We start from the raw sequence: 22129 nt of genomic DNA, 5'->3' as shown, positions 1-22129 counted from the left end.
TAATTCTTTGTTGACATATCCTGTTGGCAGGGTTGTGGTGAACAGGGGCAATGCATCTGCAACAAAATGACCCTTCTGCTGCCAAGGATATTTCATTCCCATACTCCTTTGCTTTCATAAATTGGTACATTTAGAGAGAGATTTGCAATAAGAAACCTGCTGCGCTGAGAGAATGATGTAGCTGCATGTCCCAACTTTAAGGAGTGCAATTTTCTGGGTAGTAAAGGGAAGACTGCCAGAAAACTGCTGTTACAGTCAAAACCCAAAATCGATACTTCTTGTTTCACTTGAGAAGCTCAACTCTTGCTAGTTTGTCAATAAAAAAATTTTTAGTAATTACCAGTTTCAATTCTTCATAGGACAGAAATAGTATGTTGAATTTATTCCTGTGGGTGTACCAGTTCTGGATGTGATCAAACCAAGAGCTGTATATCACTGTTAGAGAAAGAATTTGCATGTTAAATGGAAAACAGAATTGATATTGAATTACTAAAAGCAAGTACCAGACCTAAATTTCCTTTGGACATCTGCTGGATAGTGTTTACTTGTAGGTGTCTTTCCTTGTACAGGTGCTATGCAGCACCAGTCTTCTGTCCTGGGGTAGTTGCATGAAGAGCAGCAACTAGAAATCCTAGGGTTTGAAAGTTACCTTGACAGGGATAGGACAAATCAAAGTAATGTTTGCAGACTTGCAGCCCAGGTGTCCTTCCCCACAGACCACAGAGGGCCTGGCAAAACCATCATGTATGGTTTCTCCACATTTAGCAATATGGCCACCAGAAAACAGACTATACATAGAGACTTTTAAAATGCTCATCCTTGTTTTAAGATCCCTCCAAGGTCTTGCCCTTCCTCATGTTAGCACCTCCTACAATCTTTCAAGATTTATATTCTTTTTATTTCGGATTCTTGGAGTGGTTGCAAAAGGCGCAAATCTATTAACACACACACCCACCCACCTACCTCAACCCCAGTTTTAAATCATTCCTCCATCGGCAGCCATGGTTTCAGCTGCTTAGGCTTGAAACTATGGGATTCCTTGCTGAAACCACTCTCTTTTAAAAACGTGTTTAAAATCCAAGACAACAAGGTGCAGGGCTGGATGAACACAGCAGGCCAAGCAGCATCATAGGAGCAGAGAGGCTGACGTTTCGGGCCTAGACCCTTCATCAGAAAAGGGGGAGGGGAAGGGGTTTCTGAAATAAATAGGGAGAGAGTGGGAGGCGGATAGAAGATGGATAGAGGAGAGGATAGGTGGAGAGGAAACAAACAGGTCGAAGAGGCGGGGATGGAGCCAGTAAAGGTGAGTGTAGGTGGGGAGTTAGGCAGGGGATAGGTCAGTCCAGGGAGGACGGACAGGTCAATGGGGCGGGATGAGGTTAGTCGGTAGGAGATGGAGGTGCGGCTTGAGGTGGGAGGAGGCGATAGGTGGGAGGAAGAACAGGTTAGGGAGGCAGGGACGAGCTGGACTGGTTTTGGGATGCGGTAGGGGGAGGGGAGATTTTGAAACTTGTGAAATCTACATTGATACCATTGGGCTGCAGGGTTCCCAAGCGGAATATGAGTTGCTGTTCCTGCAACCTTCGGGTGGCATCGTTGTGGCACTGCAGGAGGCCCAGGATGGACATGTCGTCTGAGGAATGGGAGGGGGAGTTGAAATGGTTCGCGACTGGGAGGTGCAGTTGTTTATTGCGAACCGAGCGTAGGTGTTCTGCAAAGCGGTCCCCGAGTCTCCGCTTGGTTTCCCCGATGAAGAGGAAGCCACACCGGGTACAGCGGATGCAGTATACCACATTGGTAGATGTGCAGGTGAACATCTGCTTGATGTGGAAAGTCTTCTTGGGGCCTGGGATGGGGGTGAGGGATGAGGTGTAGGGGCAGGTGTAACACTTCCTGCGGTTGCAGGGAAAAGTGCCAGGTGTAGTGGAGCTGGAGGGGAGTGTGGAGCGGACAAGGGAGTCACGGAGATAGTGGTCCCTCCGGAAAGCAGATAAGGGTGGGGAGGGAAAGATGTCTTTGGTGGTGGGGTCGGATTGCAGATGGCGGAAGCTCTTTGACTAAGAGCTGGACCAACTCCCCAAACATCTCTATTAAGTTTTGTTTGACATTTCCTGTTAAGTGCCTTTGAATGGTTTAGTACATGAAATGGGACTATAAGGTTTCAAATTGTCATTGTCATTGTCGAAATGAAATGACTGCTGAAACCTGAAATAAAACTATTGCCTTTTAAAGAACAATATAGTGATTCAAATAACAGACTTATATCTGTTGTCAAAAATAGAACAATTAACAATTAAAATTGGACAAGTTATTGTGTGGAAGTGCTATAATTTTTAGCAATTGATGATCAGTACTCTGTAATCTTGTGCCCAATATTGAAGTTTGACTGTAGTTCACTTAGATTGACTACCATTCTTGGATATGGGTGGAACTGGCAGGAAATGCACAGAAAGGACTACATTCACTGACTAAGACAGACTGATCAGGAATTAAAGGAATTCACACTCAGTGAACAAAAATGGCCAAATTGTTTGGTGTTGAATGCTGGGAGGATCTCTGAAGTAGCTTTCAAATGATCACTATTCTATTGCCGATCAATGCCAAATGGCAGATCGAAGACTAAAAGTAGCAAAAAAGAGAAACATTGGAATCCATGATTGGTTGATGGGACTGAGAGTTTACTGTCAAGGTGGATTGAATTGAAAATTGATAACAAAATGAAGAGAAGAAATGTCAATGATTAACATACACAGTAAAATGAATGCTAATTATTTACCTTTTCCTTCTAAGAATTTCTCCAGAAATTCATCAAAACCTGGTGGTGTGTTTAAGAGTGTGATGTAATTTTGGAAGTGATACAAAGACACGAACACGTCCTTTGGATTCCGATAAACATAAATAACCTACGTATAAAATATCTGATCTGTTGAATATGAAATCATAAAAAAGTGCTTCTGTTTTCTATTCTTAAAAGTTGATTAAGCATAACTTTACGTTTTATTTTGCAGTTCTATTATATTTGAAATCATATAATGAAATGGTAAAGTTGTCAAAATGGACTTCATATCAATATGTTGTTTTTCATGGTTTTGTGGCCCTGTTAATCAGAATTGGCATGACGAAGTTACCTTCTGTTGATAATTTAGTTTAAACAAAACTACGTTTTCAATTTTCTAGGCAATCTGTCCTCACTGGTCCTAGATCCTTTAAGTTTATTTAAAGCTGCAATCCTCCTCTTCAAATCTCGATCTGTTCCACTGCTGTGATTTCAACTAATCATATGCTCAAACAGACACCTTTCATGCCTGCCACTTTATATTACATTTTGCTATACCCTATTAGAAACAGGGCTTTCATGCAGCACCCTCTGTACTCTGCAAATCTCCTTCTCTTACTTACCTTTCTCTACACTTTCAGAAGCATCCTCAAAGTATTTGTCCAGTTTTCAATCAACTCCTCCCTAGTTCTAGTTTACTTCTTCTCTCATGTGACAAATGCTATAAAATGAAAACTATAGTTGCCTGGGATGTTTTCAAAGCATCTAAAGTGTCAGTAGTCAATGCAATCTCCATGCTGTCATTTCTCATACGTCCTTTTCCTCGACTAAAGAACTTGTCCCCACCACTTCAGCTAATTCTGCTCATTCCTCTCACTCCCAGCTCTGTGATAAGGGTATCCCTTGTCTACACCCTCTATTCCATCAGTTGCCACACTCAATGGACAACCTCTTGCCATTTCCTGCATGATGCCAGTATCAAACAATTCCCTCCACACTCCCAACATACTGTAGGAAATGTTTCCATTGTAGTATATTTCTACTCTTTCCCTATGTTTTCACCTTCTCTCATTGGCCAAGTGAATTACTTATGCTTGTTTTAAACTAGCATGCTGAATTCAATACTCACAATAGGGCTGCCTCTACTTTGGAGAGGTGAAAAGAAAAGAGACAGAGTAACTGCTTTGTGGAACACCATGAATCAGTTCACAAACATGACCTTGTGCTTCCAGTCATTTGGCCTCTGACCCTTCTGTCCTTGGTCTGCTGCAGTGTAAGCATAGAATAGCACCTCAACCTTTGACTCTGCACTGTACAAAACTCAGACTTCCACAGTTTTAATTTCATTGGAGCTGATCTGAATTAGTTCTTGCTTTACAGCAGGAAAACGGAACTAGATGTTTGTGGAATTTCAAGTGCTAAATACTTTTTCTACTCTTTAGTTTTAACATAGCATTCAAATTTGTGTTTAATAATATATAAAAGCAAACTTAACTGTATCATTCAGCTATTTCTTATTTAGTTTAAGTAGTGAGAGGATGGGTGACGTGAGAAAGCTGCAGCACGTGGGAGCTTCTGAATAGAACTGTGATTAAAGGCCAACATGTCTGCAGTCAGTGCTTGAATTTCAAGCAGCTTCAGTTCAGAGTTTATGAGGTGGGGGCTGAACGACTGACACTGAGGAATCAGGGAGGAGGAATTTACCAGGTTTCCTTGTACCCAGGGTGCCATCCCACCATTTAATATTGGATCTTCTAGTTTGGTCTGTGATCAGCAACAGGAGGATGTGACTGGGCAATCAGTGAGTTAGGTAAGGAGAACCAAAGGGTGGGAGTGCAGAAATGGCAGCCTCTGCAATTTTCCAATAGAATGTAGGGTCCCTCAGTTTGTTCAGATATGATCAAGGGCTGCAGGGCGTGTGCTTTTGCTTGTGTGCGTGTGTGTAATCCAATGATCATGATCCATGTAGGTACCAACAACCTCGACTGAACTAGAAAGGAGGCTCTGCATCAAGTGCATGAGGAACTAGGCACTAAAATTAAAAAAAAACAAAACATCTAAAAATGTCCAAATTGTCCAGGGTCCATAAAATTAGAGAATGAATACATGCCTAAAACATTTGCTTGGGAGAATTAGGTTCCAGTTCATGGGCTAGCGACCCATTACAGGGAAAGTGTAATATTGGCATGATTACACCAGGACTAGTGGTCTTGTGAAATGCATAATTAGGGAGGCAGACAGTTTTAAACATAATAGCAGGGCAATGGACCTAATGTGAAAAGATGTGATAGGGGTCAAAGAGTTTAAACAAAGTGGTGGTATTTGTAATATGGGGAATAAGGGTCAGAGAATGGCAGGAAGGGTCTGTGAGTTAAAAAAGCCAGGAACAAACAAACAAATAAACAAAACCAGACATTACAATGATAAGAAAAAGACAAAGTAAAGTAATTTATGGCACAGATTGAAGGAAATAAATATAAATTTCCTAAGCATTATGGAAACATGGCTTTAGGATGACAAGGATTGGATCCTTAATATTAAGGGGTATAGGACGTTAAGAACAATAGGAAGCTGGGTAAGAGGTGAAAGGGCAGTACTGTTAATCAAAGATGAAATTTGCCTAACAGTTAGAGATAACTTTGATCCAGGAAATCGGTTTGCATGGAGATAAGGACGAATAGAGAAAATAAATCATTATTGAAAATGGTCTAAGTGTATATTTCAGAATAGACAGGATAAAAATATTTCTATTCTAAAAGAAAAATTCTAAAAGGGAAAATCCAACATCTGAAGTTCAATAAAGTTAAGGCAAGTACCTAATTTGAGGAAAACAAATATAACAGCACAAAGGTGAAATGCAAGTCAGAATACAATGTGGGCAAATGTAAAGTTGTTAATTTACACAGGAAGAATGAAAAAAGCGAGTATGAATTAAATGGAGAAAAACTGCAGAACTATGGGGTGCAGAGGGAATTAGATGTCCTAGTGCATGAGTCAAAGTTACTATGTAGGTAAAACATGTAGCCATGAAGACTAATGATGCTGTCCTTTATTACAAGTGAGATTGCACAAAGTAAAGATGGCATGCTTCATTTATACAGGTCTTTGGTGAAAGTACATCTTAAATACTGCGTGCGGTTTTGACTCTTCTTGTTTAAGCGAAGTTATGAATACATTGCAGAGTTCAGAGTTGGTTTACTAGATTGAGGCCTGGAATGAGTGGGAAGAAAGTTTGAACAGGTTTGCCTTATTACCATCGGTGTTTAGAAGAGAGGGAAAGTTGGTAAAGCATCAAACCTGTAGCCCAGGGGCCCAGGATTCCTGCCCACATGCTGGTTTGACCCAATTTGTCCTATTCATTTAACAACAGCAATGAAACAGAGAAATCACCTCTCCAAAAGGAGCTTCAGAAGTTATTTATCAAATTGTAAACCAGATCTAGAAGAAAGATGGGTAAATTGATTGAAGAATACAAGTTCCTAAATGGTCTTGTCAAGACTTGAGACTTGGAAAGGATGTTTCCTCATGTGGGTAAGTCAAGAGCTGTAAGTGAGATGAGGGCTTTGGAACTCTTTTCTTCAGAAGGCAATGGATATGATGTTGTTAAATATTTGTAAGGTAGAAGTATATTCTTGTTAGACCAACAGATTTTGGGGGGTGAGGGAGGGGATGTGTGTGGTAGAAGGCTGGGGGTTGGTGGAGCTCAAAAGACATTAGCCATGATCTTTTAGAATGGTGAAGCAGGCTTATTTTTATTCACTCCTTGGACATGGGAATCGCTGTCTGGTCAACCATTTAATGCCCATCCCTAATCATCCTTGGGAAGATGGTGAGCTTCCTTCTCGAACCGCTGCTGTCCATGTGCTGTAGGTAGACCCACAATGCCATTCAAGAGGGAGTCCCAGGACATTGACCCTGCAATGCTGAGGGAACAGTGATATATCTCCAAGTCAGGATTGTGAGTGGCTTGAGGGGGATCTGGCAGGTGGTGTTGGTCCCATGTATTTGCTGTCCTTGGAAGTGATCATGGGTTTGGAAGATGCTGTCAAAGGGAGACTTGGTGAATTTCTGCAATGCATTTTGTAGATAGTACCCAATGCTTCTCTTCAAGGGGGATGTGGGCGTCATTGGCTGGACCAGCATTTAATGGTCTTCTGTAATTGACCTCAAGAAGGCGGTGGTGAGCTGCTTTCTTGAACCACTGCAATCCATTTGGTACAGATAAACTCACAAAACTTTTGAAGAGGGAGTTTAAGGATTTTGGCCCAATGCCTTTTTGATCTAATGCCTTTTCAAGCTCCATGTTCCCATTAACCTTACCCCAAATAAAGGAAGTAAGGAATGGCAATATGTTTTCAAGTCAGGAAAGTGGTTTTGAGGGGAACTTGCAAGGCTCATGTCAGGAGTGTGATGGAATACTTCCCACTTGCCTGGATGGATGCAGCTCCAACAACACTCAAAACACCATTGAGGAAAAAGACTGTCTCCAAGACACACTGCAGAAATTCACCACATCTCCTCGGACAGCACCTTCAAAATGCACGACCACTACCATCTGGAAGGACAAGGGTTGCAAATACTTGGGAACACCACCACTTGCAAGTTCCCCTCTGAGACACACTTTGGAAGTACATAATTGATCAATAAATGTGGAGCTGGAAAAGCACAGCAGGTCAGACAGCATCCGAGGAGCAGGGAAGTCAACATTTTGGGCTGTATATAGTTGGTCCTTCACTGTCACAGGGTCAAAATGTCGAAAATTCCTAACAATGTGTATATCACAAGGACTGCAGTATTTCAGGGCTGCATCTTATCACCTTCTCCAGTACAATCCGCAGTGGGAACCAAATGCTGGTCCACATCCCAAGGACTAAAAAAGGATACCATTATATACCACCTTGTCAGCTCACTGCCTTCTTCTGCAACAAATCTGCCATGTTTGTGTGGGCCACATTAGGTGATGCTTGACACAGTTATCCACCAAGGTACAAATTATTGTCTTAGAGATGGAAGGCTGCCACTAACCTTAATGTATACTCACAGAAAATAGCACCAATGAACATACAGAGTGGAAGAGACAGTCAGGGCAATGATGGACGTGAAAGGAAAAGATATGTATTAAAAGAGAACAAGAAAAGAGTTTGAAGCAATAAAAGATGTACTTACTTTTCCAGTTTTCTTTTTCAAACCTTCTGGAATCAAATGATAAGGCAAATGTGAGACAGCCAAACGAGGTGATGGTTGTGTTAGAAAGCACATGGTTGGGACCTCAACCCAAGGAACACGTTCCTCAGGCAACTTATTTTGAACAGCGGCTAGGTCACCATTGGAAAAAATCAAAGTCAAAATTTGCTGCATCCACACAGTTCCTGGTGTGTGATAAAATTGTGAAAAGTTTGGGATTAAATTGTAGCAATAACAAATCCAAAACCTAGAATTAAAACTTTCAATACGTTACATAAAAGTATCAATGGCCAAATCATTTTTGATTTCAGCCCTCCAAGTTTTCAGATGTGAACTCAAACATCTCTGAAAAGAATATCTGAATAAACCAATTTGCATTCCCCTGAACTCTCCACCAGAGGGAAAACCTTCCATGCAGCTTTCGAATTTCAGTCTCAGATAATCCAACTCCACCAATCAATGCATAAGGTTGTTACATTGCAATCAATCCAGGCAAATTCATTTAGTTTTCCAAAGGTAACCCTATCCCTCTTTGATCATTTTTTTAATGTCGTGTTCACAACGTTTTATCATTTTTCTGTCAGGTTTTGCTTTCATGATTAAAATCTTAACAACCTTGCCCTATCCTAATTTCTCTTTAATTATTTCTAAGCTTTATAGAATATTTATTATTTCTTTTCATATACCTGATCATTTGCCTTTCTAATTGCTGTTCTGCTTTTATGATGTGGAGGTGCCGGTGTTGGACTGGGGTGGACAAGGTCAGAAGTCAGATAACACCAGGTTATAGTCCAACGGGTTTATTTGAAATCACAAGCTTTTGGAGTGTTGCACACTTCACCTGACGAAGGGGCAACACTCTGAAAGCTTGTGATTTCAAATAAACCTGTTGGACTATAACCTGGTGTTGTCTGATTTCTGACCTTGTTCTGCTTACATTCTAAACATTTTACATTCTTTTATCTGCCTCTTATTTGTTGTTCGCTGGTGTGTATCTTTGGTTTAAATTCCCCACCCATTCCCACTCCGTCTCCTTTTCATTATTCATTTATCATTAGGTTTTTTTTTGCTTTTTTAAAATTTGAGTAAAAAGGATAATTTGAACGTATTGTACCCCTTTTGCCATCTCTTCTTGCTCGTTTATTTGAGCGAGTTGAGGGGGGATGAGAAAAAGAGTGTCAAAATCTTCCATGACTATTTTTCAATGGCTTTTTCTCATTTCACATACGTGGAGGGAGTGGGGAGAGATTTAGTCCAATGTAAGTGGAGCTCACGGTGAATGGCCTGTCTACCACCTACCTTCCTGCTCCTATTACCCAGTAGTAGGGGTAGCATTAAACCACTAGTAGACAGGCCATTTTATCAATGCTCTCAAGGGCCTCATCCCACTACCAACAAAATCAGCAGTGAATGAGGCCCATTCCAAATGCACAACCTGTCTGCTTTGTCCGTGCAGGCTGGTTATTGTACTGCAGGCAGTTAATAGGAGGTTTACTAGAGTGATAGCTGAAATGAGTGTGTTGTCTTAGGGTGATAGATGGACAGGCTGTGCTTGTTTCCACTGGAGTTTAGATAAGTAAGGAACAACTTGATTGATTTGTACAAAATCCTGAATGGTCTTGACATGGAAATGATGTTTGGGCTGGGGGTTTGTGAGAAACTGAAGGATATAGACAGGTAAAGAGAGTGTAGGCAAATATTTGGCAGATGGATTACAATGTGGAAAAATGTAGGGTTTTCCACTTTGATAGGAAGAATAGAAGAGCTGAATATTACTTAAATGGAGAAATTCTGCACAAGGCTTGTTTGGAAGGGTCCTCTTGCATGAATCACAAAAAGCTGGCATAACAGTTCAGGAGGCAGTAGAGAAGGCAAATTGAATGTTGGCCTTTATTTCAAAGGAAATGGAGAATAAAAATAGGAAAGTCTTTCTAAAACAATACAAGGCATTAATTCGTCCACTGGATTACTGGAACAGTTTAGGGAAATACTGAAGACTATCCAGAGAAGATTCACTTGGTCGACCTGAGTATGTACGGACTGTCTTATGAGGAGACGTTGAATGGGTTGGCTTGTACTCATTTTGGAACAATGAGAGGTGACCTTATTGAAACACACGAGATCCTCAGGTGACTTGATAGGATGGATGCTGAGAAGTTGTTTTCTCTTGTAAGAGAATCTAGGACTACAGAGCATAATCTCAGAGTAATGGGTTGCGCAGTTAGAACAGAAATGAAGGAGATTTTCTTTTCCTTTTAATGATGAATCCATGGAATTCTTTACTCCAGAGGGCTGTAGAGGTTGAGCCGTTAAATATATTCAAGCTGAGATAGACAGATTTATAATCTGTACATGAATCCAGGAGTGTGGGGAAAAAGGCAGGAAAGTAGAGTTCAGGGTTATTAGATCAGCTATGATCTAATTGAATGGAAAAGCAATCTCAAATAGCCAAATGGCCTACTTCTGCTCCTAAGTAGATGGTCTTCTAACATAGACCCTCATGATTGTCATCACATTGTATTCTGAAATCAGCCAAGTATAGGAGATGAATGGACACCTGTTGCCTGGAAACCATAATGCAGGCATGTAGTCTGAAGTCTAGAGATGTAGGCATGTAGTCTAATATGTAGCATATTGAAGCAAATATACTTGATACTGTAACTATGGAGTTGCATGATAATAGGGCATTAATTCACCATCTGCCCTTGCCCAGTTTCAATGAGTTCACCTTTTTGTGAACATATTATGAGGAGCAGACCATTCAGCGCTTCTTTCAATAAGATCATGGCTGAGCAGTAACTGCTGGGAGACAACACACCATTTTTTCTTTGCATCCACAAAGAGAATTATTCTTAGTTGTATTCTTCCAGGCGAAGCCTACAACGAGGAAAAAGCAAAGTTGGGATCAGGTGTCAGACATAGATTAGGTTTGGACACCTTTGATTGAAATGAATTGGTCATCATAAATCTTCACTACAAGCACCACTGCTTCAATGCCATGGAAAATTTCTGCTGTTACTCCACTGTAGAGGAATAACTAGAGGTTAGTATCTGCATGTATGGACCATATAACTCATTAATTTCTTTGAGAGTCAGAATGTTTGGATACTGCCACTAGATGGTGTTCACCTTCATCTTGGCATTGCTATTGAAAGTTAAAATGGGGCTTCAACATAACCACAAAGTAGAGCTGTACAATAATAGGGGATAGCTGTGCCTACATAGGAAAACGGGCTTCCAGCCACTTGAGGGAGATAATATAATGGAGCTGGGGCCCTATATAATTTACATTTCTTTCCTCCACATTTTCCCACTATCAGTGGGTCTGCAATGTACTCCTACTTATGAAAGTGATCTCAATTTTGTATTAATCTATACTGGAGTCTGTTTTTACTTTCTGCCATTACCTCTTTATCTGCTGCCATTATTTGTAGAGTTTTATATTATACAAGTTATGTACCTAATGGTTGCTATGCTATCTTGTGATTATAGTATAATAGGAAATATCTAGTAGCCTATTCTACCCTCCTGCATCCTTGGTAGCTTAGTGGTAATTATATTGGACTAGTTATGCAGGAAGCCCTGAATAATGCACTGGTAATTGATTCTGTAACTCATGGAATGTAAATGCAAAAGGAATTGAAGGCTCATCTTGCAGTAATGGTAATCATGAAATCAATTGTCATGAAAAACCCATGTGGTCATTGATGTTCTTTAAGGCAGGGATCTAGCTGGTCTGGTGTTCATGTGGTTCATTCTTAAGCCATGCAGTGGAATGAACAACAAATGCTGGCATTGCCAGTGATGCCCATATCCTAAGAAAGATCAAGGGTTTCGGTTATTTATCTACAACCTAGCTCCTCACTTCCAGCTACAAAGTTTAATTTAGATGCTGTGAATATGTTTAGTTTACTTTTAGTAGTTGCTCTGCTATTAACAGAGCCTTTGTACTTCTGGTCAGAGTTAATATTGACTTAGTTCCTTACCTCGGTTTGACCTTGACTTTCATCTCCCATTTCTTTCAGCTTTTGAAATTTTGGTCTGAACTTTGTGGCATCTGACAGTGGGCCAGAAATACACCACCTCAGTCATTTTGGAGACACTGGGCCACATTTAATGTCTATTTAGTTGTGGAAAATACCTAATTGGATACATAAATAAATCAATTGATCTCTATCCTCCATTTTACCATAATGCCATTGAAGGAAAACAGGCTCATTTCTTTCTCCCCCTTTTCCTGCCTCACCTTCCATCCTATCCCTAAGAGAGTCTGGAAAGCTCCAACCTTTCATATTCATCAGATTCTTCATCTATTTCATTAGAAAGAAGTTCTGTTGATAGCCTCACTTTCCACGAGGACACAAGTGTCCAACTCTAGATTAGGTAGAGTTGGTCCCAATGGCTCTGTTTCCTCCTGTGCCAGTTTTTATGCAAGTGTCCCATGTAACAGTAACTACTTGCATACTAGTCTTTCAGCAAGGCATTCACATTCCAGATTAGCTTGGATTGTAACTACAAGATAAGGGTTAGTTCTCAACTTCTGATATATCCTTCTGGCAGGGTCTTCTCCCTTTTCTTCCCTGTCAATCATCTTGACAGATCACAACTACATCTTGCCTCCCCTTTCATGTTTCTCTCCAGGTATTTGGAGACGCCTCTTACATTCATAATAGGAAGGTGATACACCTCTGGACTTAAGTTGTGGCTAGAGGATATTCTTGCTCATCAATTATTAAATCTCTATAGCTACAACTTTTATTATTAGCCCTTGATTCCTCTGGCATCCCCCTTATGACCTACCAAGGACTAGTTCCAACTCCACAGTTAGCATTCTGGCTATACAGTTAGCAACTTTGTCCCTGAAGATTAGGAATGCAAGTACGTTGTTGCTGTTGGAATGTATAGTATCTATTAGATCACTTCTTCATCTCTCCTTGGTTCCCTTTACTCTGATGACTAACAGCCACACTTGCTCCTTTGTGTTTGCCTCTCAAATATGATCATACCCTGAAGGAAATCAATTTAAAGATTACTCCCCTTCCATTTTGCCAATGAGTGTCGTTAACTCACACTCTAGCAACGACTGCACAGAATTTACTGCCTCAGGATTTAATGACTGCAGTCTTGCTGACAAAGTTCAACCTATTACAGCACTAGCATATACACTGCAATTTCTTGTTTTGCTTGTATTATTTTGTTCTGGACATGCAATTGTGGTCAAGATTATATTCCATTACATGAATTAAATATAAATTAATATGAAATCCAAATTATGCGTTTTGCTTTTTCAAGGTATTAAGAAACTCAAAATGGTACGGATAAAAATAAAGATTGTGAATGCTCAATTTTTGCTACCGTTAGGTGCAACAGAGAGGGAACATGTGCAGTGAGATCCACTATGTAATTCTGAAGCAACAAAAAGCAGTAGAGCCGTCTTTAAGATGGCTCTGCACAAAGTGTGATCCAGTACTTAGGTAGGTGGAGGCTGTTGATGCAGAACTTGTTGTCGCTGATGGGGTTTCCCTGGCCACCCCTCTTTCGTTGTGCTCGCTTGGTCTCTCCAGCTACAAGGCAAGGCTCCTTCCTAAAACCCGGATGACATGCTTAATATCCAAAATTGCTGTTCCCCAGCTTTCCCTTGCCACCTCCTTGTCCACACACCTGACATGCAACAGCAGCCAGGAATGGCCAGTGGCCCCACTGAAGACCAAATACTGCCTACATGTGTTTCTGAAAGAAAGGGAGGCTCATATACAGTGCAATTGCCTTGGTGGAGGCTGTCAGCTCTAGCTGATGGGCAGAATGTCATCAGCAGCATTAGCAGGAACGCAACTGTCAATCACATGTGAGCAGACTTTCTGCAATGTGGACCATTTCACATTATAGATAATCATTTCACAAAATACATCAGGTCAAATTTTCTTGATTAGAAATAGGATTTAGGCAGACTATTTGAAATAAACAAACAGTCTTATTACAAATATTAAAATGATGATTCAACCGTTTCATGACCCACAACCTGCTTTCACACACTCAAAGCTCAGTTCAATAAAGGTTCACTTTGCTAAAGTTCTCCATTCTGCTGACACAGCTATATCAGTTTTTTTTTCAGTAAATTTTTATGCATTTACTTGATGCTATTCTCTTTATAGAAAATCTTTTCCTGAAACCCTTAAACAGGTGGGTTATAGGGGAATGGGTCTGAGTGGGATGTCTGAGGGTTGGTGTGGACTTGTTGGGCCGAAGGGCCCGTTTCCACACTGTAGGGATTCTATGATTCTATGATCTATGAACCTGATATCGCTGCTCGCTTCCTGCATGACATGGCTTCTTAAACTCATGTGTTCAATAACCTTGTAGGATGCCTTCACTTTGCCACCTCTACGGCATAGGTACCAGACCAGACTGTACCTTTAAACAGTTACACGACATGACAACATGTGATATTCCAGTTTGAACAAGGTACCTGCCTCACATTCAGTCTCTCCCATAGAGACAGACAGCATAGTGTCATCAGAGGATATGTTTTGATAATATGCTTTAACATCAGGAAGCATAGAACACAGAAGACGTGTGTAAGTTTGTGATATTTTAGCCATTTAAGTAGTTTTCAACACATTGGTTTCAATAGGAAACCAGATCTGTGGTAAGTTATGTTATGCAAACTAACAGAAAACCACAAAATGCATTCTACCATGCAATTCATTATTTCTTACCAACTTCAACTGCTTGTAATCAAATCTAACAGACGTCTTTGAGCCGGTTTCTGTCTGAATGAATCCACTTCTGGACCCCTGTCTGGGTCATAAACTTCAAGTCAGCAAATACGTCAATATCTCTGAGGGTCTTGTTTTTCATTTTGCTAAATTCACACAATTTCTTGGAAATGCTGCTTTTAAATCACTGCTTAAAAAACAACGGAGTTCATATTCAGATCTTCACAGAACTGAAATCTAAACTTCAGTCTGTCCTCCACTTTAGAATATAAGCTCTCAAACAGTAATACTAAATAAACCTTCACAAATCTGACAAGATCTGGTTGTGGTCACAGGTCCAACTTCCTCTCTTTCCACCATATCCCATGACTATCTTGTCCATCAAACATATAACTGACACAGCCTTAAATAAATTCAATAACATAATCCACATATCTTTCCCATGACGAGATTTCCACAAACTAAAAATTACTCCTCATCTGTCTTAAAAAGAGAAACATCTTATTCTTAAACTTATACTTGTTTAGTTCTAGTCAGACCCACAAGAGGAAATATCCTCCTGGTATAATCACAATAAAGTTCCCTGAGGATCTAGGTTTCAATAGGGGCCACTCCTCACTTTTCTGAAGTCAAAAATGCTGTTTTGTTGCAACCTCTAATGAGTTATTTTTGAAAGGTATATTTTTGAAAACAAGGGTATAGTTTTATCTTAAGAAAGATGAAGCTTTTCATTTTATGACAGAGTCTAGCAAACCTTCTCTGAACTGCTTCTGTAACAAGCAATTCCTTTTCAAGTAAGATCTCCATAACTGCAAAGAGCAGTCCAGATGTGTTTCATACCAAGGCCTTGGACAACTGCAATATAAAAAAAGTCTACTTTTACATTATATTCTCCTTGCAATTTACTTGATGTACCCGCATACTAACCTTTGTGATTCAGATACCAGGACATCCTGACCCTTAGTGAAAAGCGAATATGTGAAGAAGGAACAAGCCAAATTAGCCTCAGCTCTCACCTTCCCCTTTTCATTTATATGTCCCCAGGTGAACACTGGCTTGTGTAAGCTATCAGAGACGGAACTGTATTCAAGCGAAATCCGCTGTATTGAGAAATACGGGTGGCAAGGAAGAAGAAAATTCCAGAGAAACTATACAATTTCCTTACCTGATTTTGGATAGGTGATTGCAATTACATCACTATCTCTTATTTCAGTATCAGTGAGTTCTTCCAAATACTCTGTGGTGTGAATATTGGAGATAAAGTTGCAGTTTTTGTATTCAAAAAGATCATAATTATGGGACATGGTTAGTGTTGAGAATCCTAGAATAAAAAGACAAACAAACATAAATCAATAGAACTTCTAATTTTATCAAATTCCATCTAATTTATGCAACAAAAGCTTTGTGGGAGCATTACTCAAAAAAGAAAAATAAACAGAATCACTATGGTATGAGTGGTAAAATTCAAATGTAATCATTGCTTCCTTTTCTTTGGATACAGTAATCTGATCTTTTCTCTCCCCTTTGTTTTTGCTTTCAGAGTTGGCCATCATTCTGCTTTCTTAAATGTTTCTACCCACCAATCTGCACGCCAATTTAATCTGCATAAAACCTGTTACAATTCCAGTTTCTCTGGTTTTGATGAAATGTCAAACAACCTGATTTAGTTCCACTCCACAATATGTTGAATGCTCATGATAAAATATCTTTAAAACATTTAGGCTCTAACGTGGCCGAGTCCATATATATTATATACTTAAGTTTGATTTGTAATTATATACCTTGTGGGTTAGGGGAAGGACTTTGTTTCATTTAAATTCTGAAAGGAACAAGGGTGTCTAGAAATGTTCACGCGCATTTAAGAGGTGAATTGTTCTGTGTTTTAGGGAAAAAAACAAGGGTGGAGGAGAGAAGAAAAGAATTGGGCTATTGCCTAACATCAAGGTATCCTATAACAGGAGCTGACACTTTATACAGAAAGAACCATCCAAAAGGTCAGTGAGTTTGCAAGCTTCTTTCAGCTGGAAGCAGATCAGAAACAAAAAAGGCTGTAAGAGCAGGAGCGCAGTTTAACATGGTCTAAAACAGAGTCAGGGCAAGAGAAGTCATCCTGAATGGTGGAGTGCAAGTATAAGAAAGGTCTAGATATAAATAGGTATGGAAGAGGAGTTTAAGGAACTCCAGTTAAGAACTAAGTGGACTGTGTTAGCTTTTAAGTGTCTCATAAAGAGATATTAAACTGATTGAGTAATGCATAAGTTTGTCATAAAGAAACCAAATATGGCCATGCTGACTAAAGAATGAGCTTCAAAATGAAATCAGGGTGAGCCTTAACTGAGAGAATTATCTGTAAAGTTTCATTGAGTGTAAAAAGATTGAACCTTTATTTCTGATATTTGTGCTAAATTAGTTTCAACTAATTCTGTGATTCTGTAATTCTTGTAGAGTTGAAAACAGCCCCCACCCCGACCGTGTGAAGAGATAAAACTGCTCTTTTGTTAAAGCCTCTTGTGAATATGATCAGTGACTGACAAAAATTGCAACCAAATTGCATGAATGAAACTTATGATCTATCGAGGCAGGTTTCACACTGGGGTCTGATGTATCCAGTATTACCATCGGATGAGATCATTACAGATGCTTCCTGTTTTTCTGTATCAATGTTACCATCTTTCCTTGATTTGCCATTACTGAATCCATTGGGATACCACTGTCTAAAATTTGAACTAGGCTAGCTAAACCGACACAAAATGAATGAATGAATGAATGATTTTATTGTCACATGTATTTTACAGTGAGAAAACAGTGAAGTACAGTTAAAAGCTTTCTCACTGTTGCCATGATCCAGCACCATTTTGAATAACTTTAAGGATAAGAAAAAAGCATAGAAAGATATAACTTAAAAAGAGTCTATCAGTCCTGAGCCAGCTCTCATCAATGATGCCTGTGCTGCCATTCCTTCTCCTCCATCTCATCACCGCCTACACTGGATCCAACCAACATTAAGTTGAGATAGTAGGAACTGCAGATGCTGGAGAATCCGAGACAACAAGGTGCAGAGCTGGTTGCCACTTTTCAGGTGCTATCTTTCACTGCTGGGCTGATTCACCTCTGTTAGTGCCTCGCTATCGCCTGTACCAGATCCACCAACGTCAGAGTCATACCTCTCGCCGCTGGGTCCACCTTGATGTCGCTGTGATATCCTTCTGCCACCAGCGCCAGAGTCAACCAACAACAAAGTTGCCAATACTCAAGTGCCATCTTTTGCTGCTGGGTCTACCTTGCTGACGTTGCCTCCACCAGTGTAGCAGCTGCTGATTCTGATGCCAGGTCCTGCGCTCACCCTGGAAAAGTAAGTAGTGGCTCACTTGAGTTGGCGCTGGGCTCACTCACCACCAATGCCAATGCTGAGCAAGGTCAGGACAAGAGCTAAGTGAGGGAAAGGAGAAGAAAAATAAACAAGAAAAGAGAAAAAAAGAAAAGAAAAATGGTAAGGGCGGACGAGCCCTGCCTCAGGAGCTCTACTCACTACCATCTGGATGATGCAGATAGATCGTGACTCAGTATTTGATGACAAATGATAAAACAACTGACCACTCAAAACCTTCTATCATCTACAAGGACATCACAGCAGGAACCTCTTAGGTTAGTATCCTGTACCTGAACATCTTCAGCCACTTTATCAATACCTCCATCAGAACGTCAGAAGTAGAATATTCATAGAAGATTTCAGAATGTTCAGCACGATTCAGGACTTTTCAGATACTAAAGGATCCAACACCCATATGTAAAAACATCTGGGCAACATCCATGCATGAGTATAGAATTGAAAATCAGTGACAAGACAGAACCTAACCAATTTCCCTTTATGTTCAACTGCATTATTAAATCAATAAAATATTCACTAGCAACATACTGGGGCCTAACATTTACCAGAAATGAAACAGGACCAGTCATACATACTGAGTTAATTTTGTTTTTGGCTAAGTGTCAGCTTTGTTGTGTTTCTGGTCGGTTTTTAATGCAAGGCCTAGCAAAATCTTTGGTGGCATCTGACAAACTTCACTCATTAGCTAGCTACCTTGCCCCAATGGTGCTCCTTTCACACAATTCAAGACCCATCTTACCACACCTCGTTCCCACAACAACTCGATATTCACTGGTTGTTAGCCATAAGACCAGCATCCCTGGCACCCGTGCAATCTTTAAAAAGCCATTGGGTACCAGGACAAGCATGGCAATCCGACGCTGTCCCTCACCAGCAATGCAATGGTGTAGCAGCCAAGCTGCACACCAGACAGCTGATACTGCCTCACACATAAAACCGCATTCTCCCACCCTAGTCACTGTTTAATACCAAACTGATTACCTGTCCTTCGCTACGTCCTATTGAAGGCATCTAAGTTAGCACTGCTCTGTCCAATGCTGACTAGGGGAATTCACATACAGGCAAACAACCCAACATTTACAAAGATCAACTGTATTGACACCCAGCAAAACGGAAAACCAAAACAGATGATGCAGTTTGCCATAATGCAAACCAAATACTGGCATTATGACCAATAACTATTTTATACTCCATGGTCAGCTGCATCCAGCTGTCATCCTGAACTGATGTCAATCAGATTCTGTCTGCTTGTACCACCAGACATAACGAGCTCTGTCATACATAAGGAGAACTTCCCCTCTTCAATATCCTGGTTCTCCTCTTCAGAAGTTTGCTCCCATTCTCCTGGCTCCTTACCTTCCAGCAAAGTGCCTCATCGCCTATTCCAATCATGCAGAGCGCAGCATGACAGGATGATGCAGCACACTCTGTCTGGACTGGAGATCTTCCCTGAGAACCGCATCTTCATGAGCTTTATACTCTACTCCAACACAGTCTTTGTCAATGGCAGCATTGTATCTGTGCTCTGCTGTCAGGAGGCTGCGCAGTGGTGTCATGAGCCATTGTCACAGTGGGTAGCCCTTTCTTGCCAGGAGCCAGCTTTGTAAGGCATGTGATTGCAGCACTGAAACAGGATGGCATTCCACCACTGCAGGTCTCAGGTACTGCTCCAGCTTCCAGCATAGTTGCATCGGTATATCAGGACATGCAGAACCTGAAACAATACTGCACCTCATTCATCCCTAGGAGATGGAGGGGGCTTCCTATCACCCTGGTCCTCCTGCATCTGCCTTTGCCTTCTCAGAAAGTCAGCCCACAGTGACCAACATTCCTGCAGTGGCAAGGTACAGGAGCCCCAATGGAAATAACCGATGTTGGGAACATAAGGAGCAAAATAGGTTTTTAGCTGTGAGAATGGTCAGTGGTGGGATACCCTGCAGATCAGAGTTGCGCACTCTCCTGTATAAAATGAGATATACTACAGCCTGACAACGAGGGCCATGTCTCCATCATTCTGTCATTTTCAAACTTCATTGTGTGCACCAACTTGAAGGTGCTTGACTGACTGACCACTAAAGTACATCACAAGGCAATATGCCATGTCTGCTATACTCAGAACCCCTTTTGATCCAAAACTCATGCTCAATTTTTTATCGCATTCAATAGTTCACAGTAATACTTACATGGCAGATGTTAACTCAATCAGCTTGGACTCCAAAAGAACCATTGGAAGTTTCAAAAATTATGGGTCAATTTTGGCCAGCCTTGCACTCTCAGTGCAGCTAACTTATTTGACATTGAATAATCAGCACTCAAGTTTTAAGGATCAATAGTATGGAACAGGTTGCCTTGACCATTTGAACTGTAAACATGTTTACTCTGCACGCATTACAAATGGATGAAAGAATGATTGCAAGTTGAATGTAGCTGCAGTTTGAAATTGCCTGCTTTATATATTTTCCCATTTAAGGTCCTAGCATCAAGCAGACGAGGATCCTGAGCTTTCGCCCATCAAAGTGACATTGACTTCACCCAGTTGGGCATTGTCACAGCCATTTTCCAGTTCCACATAGCATCAAAGGACAGCAAGTAGTGACAGGGAATGTAGCTCAGGGTGGACACCTTCAGCACTAGCCTCTGTCTCGTCACCAGGTACACACCCCAGAGCCTCCTACTCCCCTTCTACCTCACGTTACCCATTCCCCCCACCACACAGAACTCTACGTCTAACTGTCCTCCCTACTGTTGAATATTGGACTCCCTTAAAAATTGAACTTTTCCAGTTTTTATTGTGTAGTCTGAGATTTCATTTAACAGCTATCACAGCAGTAATTGGCTTTCCAAAATTCTCGCATATGAAAACAAATGGAAGATTTATGAAGAGTAGAGGTCACGATGCACATTGAACTAGTGTCAACAATTTATCTGGTGCCAAATGTACCCTGCTAACTATAAGCGTTTTCAAAAATAAGAAGGTTTTGTTCTTCAAAAGAATGAAAACTAACCTTCAAATGGAGGTGGGCAAGTGGACAATGATCATTATGAGTAATTGTCCCTGACTATTGGCGAAAAGGATCCAGACAATTAATTGATACAGAAAATAACCTACCCCTGGAAATGTGATTTAACAACAAGTGGTCAGGGGTAAATGGGAGTTGTTAGCAAGCAGACTTTGTAGGCAGCCGTTCTGGGTGGTCCCAGAGAGCAGGCAAGTAGTAAATGGAGCAGCAGATGACGAGGAAGACCCAGGGAAAAGTTCCCTAACACTTGGGCAGGACAGCAGGTTGCTTTATCCCCAAGACTTTATCCAGATCACCATATTCCACACCAACAACCTTTTTGTCCTCTGGTATCAGTGAATCATCCCCAGTTGCGTACTTTTTAAAAATCTAATTAACTAATGTGTCATGTCTAAAGTGTTGCTTTTTAACAAATTCATTAACCTATAAGAAAATTACTTACAAATCATCAACTGTCTATGTTAATTAACTGTGATCACAAACCCTCAACACTGCCCCCTGAACCCCAACATTACACCTTTATGATACACACTGTGGTCCTCTGCACTGCCCTGTTGGAGCCATTATGATAGTCATTGCCAATACCCTCCCTCCCATAGCCTACCTCATGCTTTGATGCAGTTCTGCATACCACCCCACCCCACCTTATTCCTGGACTTTTCTCTTATCAATGTCCTTTTCCCCACCATGCCTCTGCTTTCCACTCACTAGCTTTGACTTCCCCACTCCTTTTTTGACAGTGACATGCACTTTAGCCCTATAGCAACCAAAACCCACCACCAACCAACCAGCACTTGGAACATCCTGAACAATCAAAACATGAGTCTCCAGCGCTGTATTCAACACCAGCACTATATTCAGCGCAGACTTTTGACTGACTTTGACAGATGCAGAAGGAATGGTCTAACCGGACCACTGTCCTTGCAGCTCCTGCCTGACAATACGTGATTCCACCAAACTTCTTACGATGGCCCTACCGGGCTGACCATTGTCCATTTCCTGGACTGTAGCTGGCCGTATCCCCTGACAGTGACTGGCCCAAGTG

The 22129-nt window shown here is 40.9% G+C and overlaps 1 protein-coding gene across 1 annotated transcript in view; it reads right to left on the bottom strand.

The window, feature by feature from the left end:
* Nucleotides 1-283: 283 nt before the first annotated feature.
* The window catches only part of LOC125483145 (amine sulfotransferase-like), a 29233-nt gene continuing 7387 nt past the window's right edge, over nt 284-22129 (bottom strand). Inside the window, exons 3-6 of the mRNA XM_048597023.1 lie at nt 15842-15997; nt 7943-8145; nt 2777-2903; nt 284-435 (exon numbers count right to left, since the gene is read on the bottom strand). Of these exons, the coding sequence (XP_048452980.1) occupies nt 284-435; nt 2777-2903; nt 7943-8145; nt 15842-15997 (638 nt within the window). The remainder of the gene's footprint in view (nt 436-2776; nt 2904-7942; nt 8146-15841; nt 15998-22129) is intronic.

Source organism: Rhincodon typus, chromosome 5 (genome assembly GCF_021869965.1).
Source record: "Rhincodon typus isolate 14 chromosome 5, sRhiTyp1.1, whole genome shotgun sequence".
Lineage (NCBI taxonomy): Eukaryota > Metazoa > Chordata > Chondrichthyes > Orectolobiformes > Rhincodontidae > Rhincodon > Rhincodon typus.
Note: the sequence above shows the minus strand (reverse complement) of the source record. Positions and strands in the feature narration are given on the sequence as shown.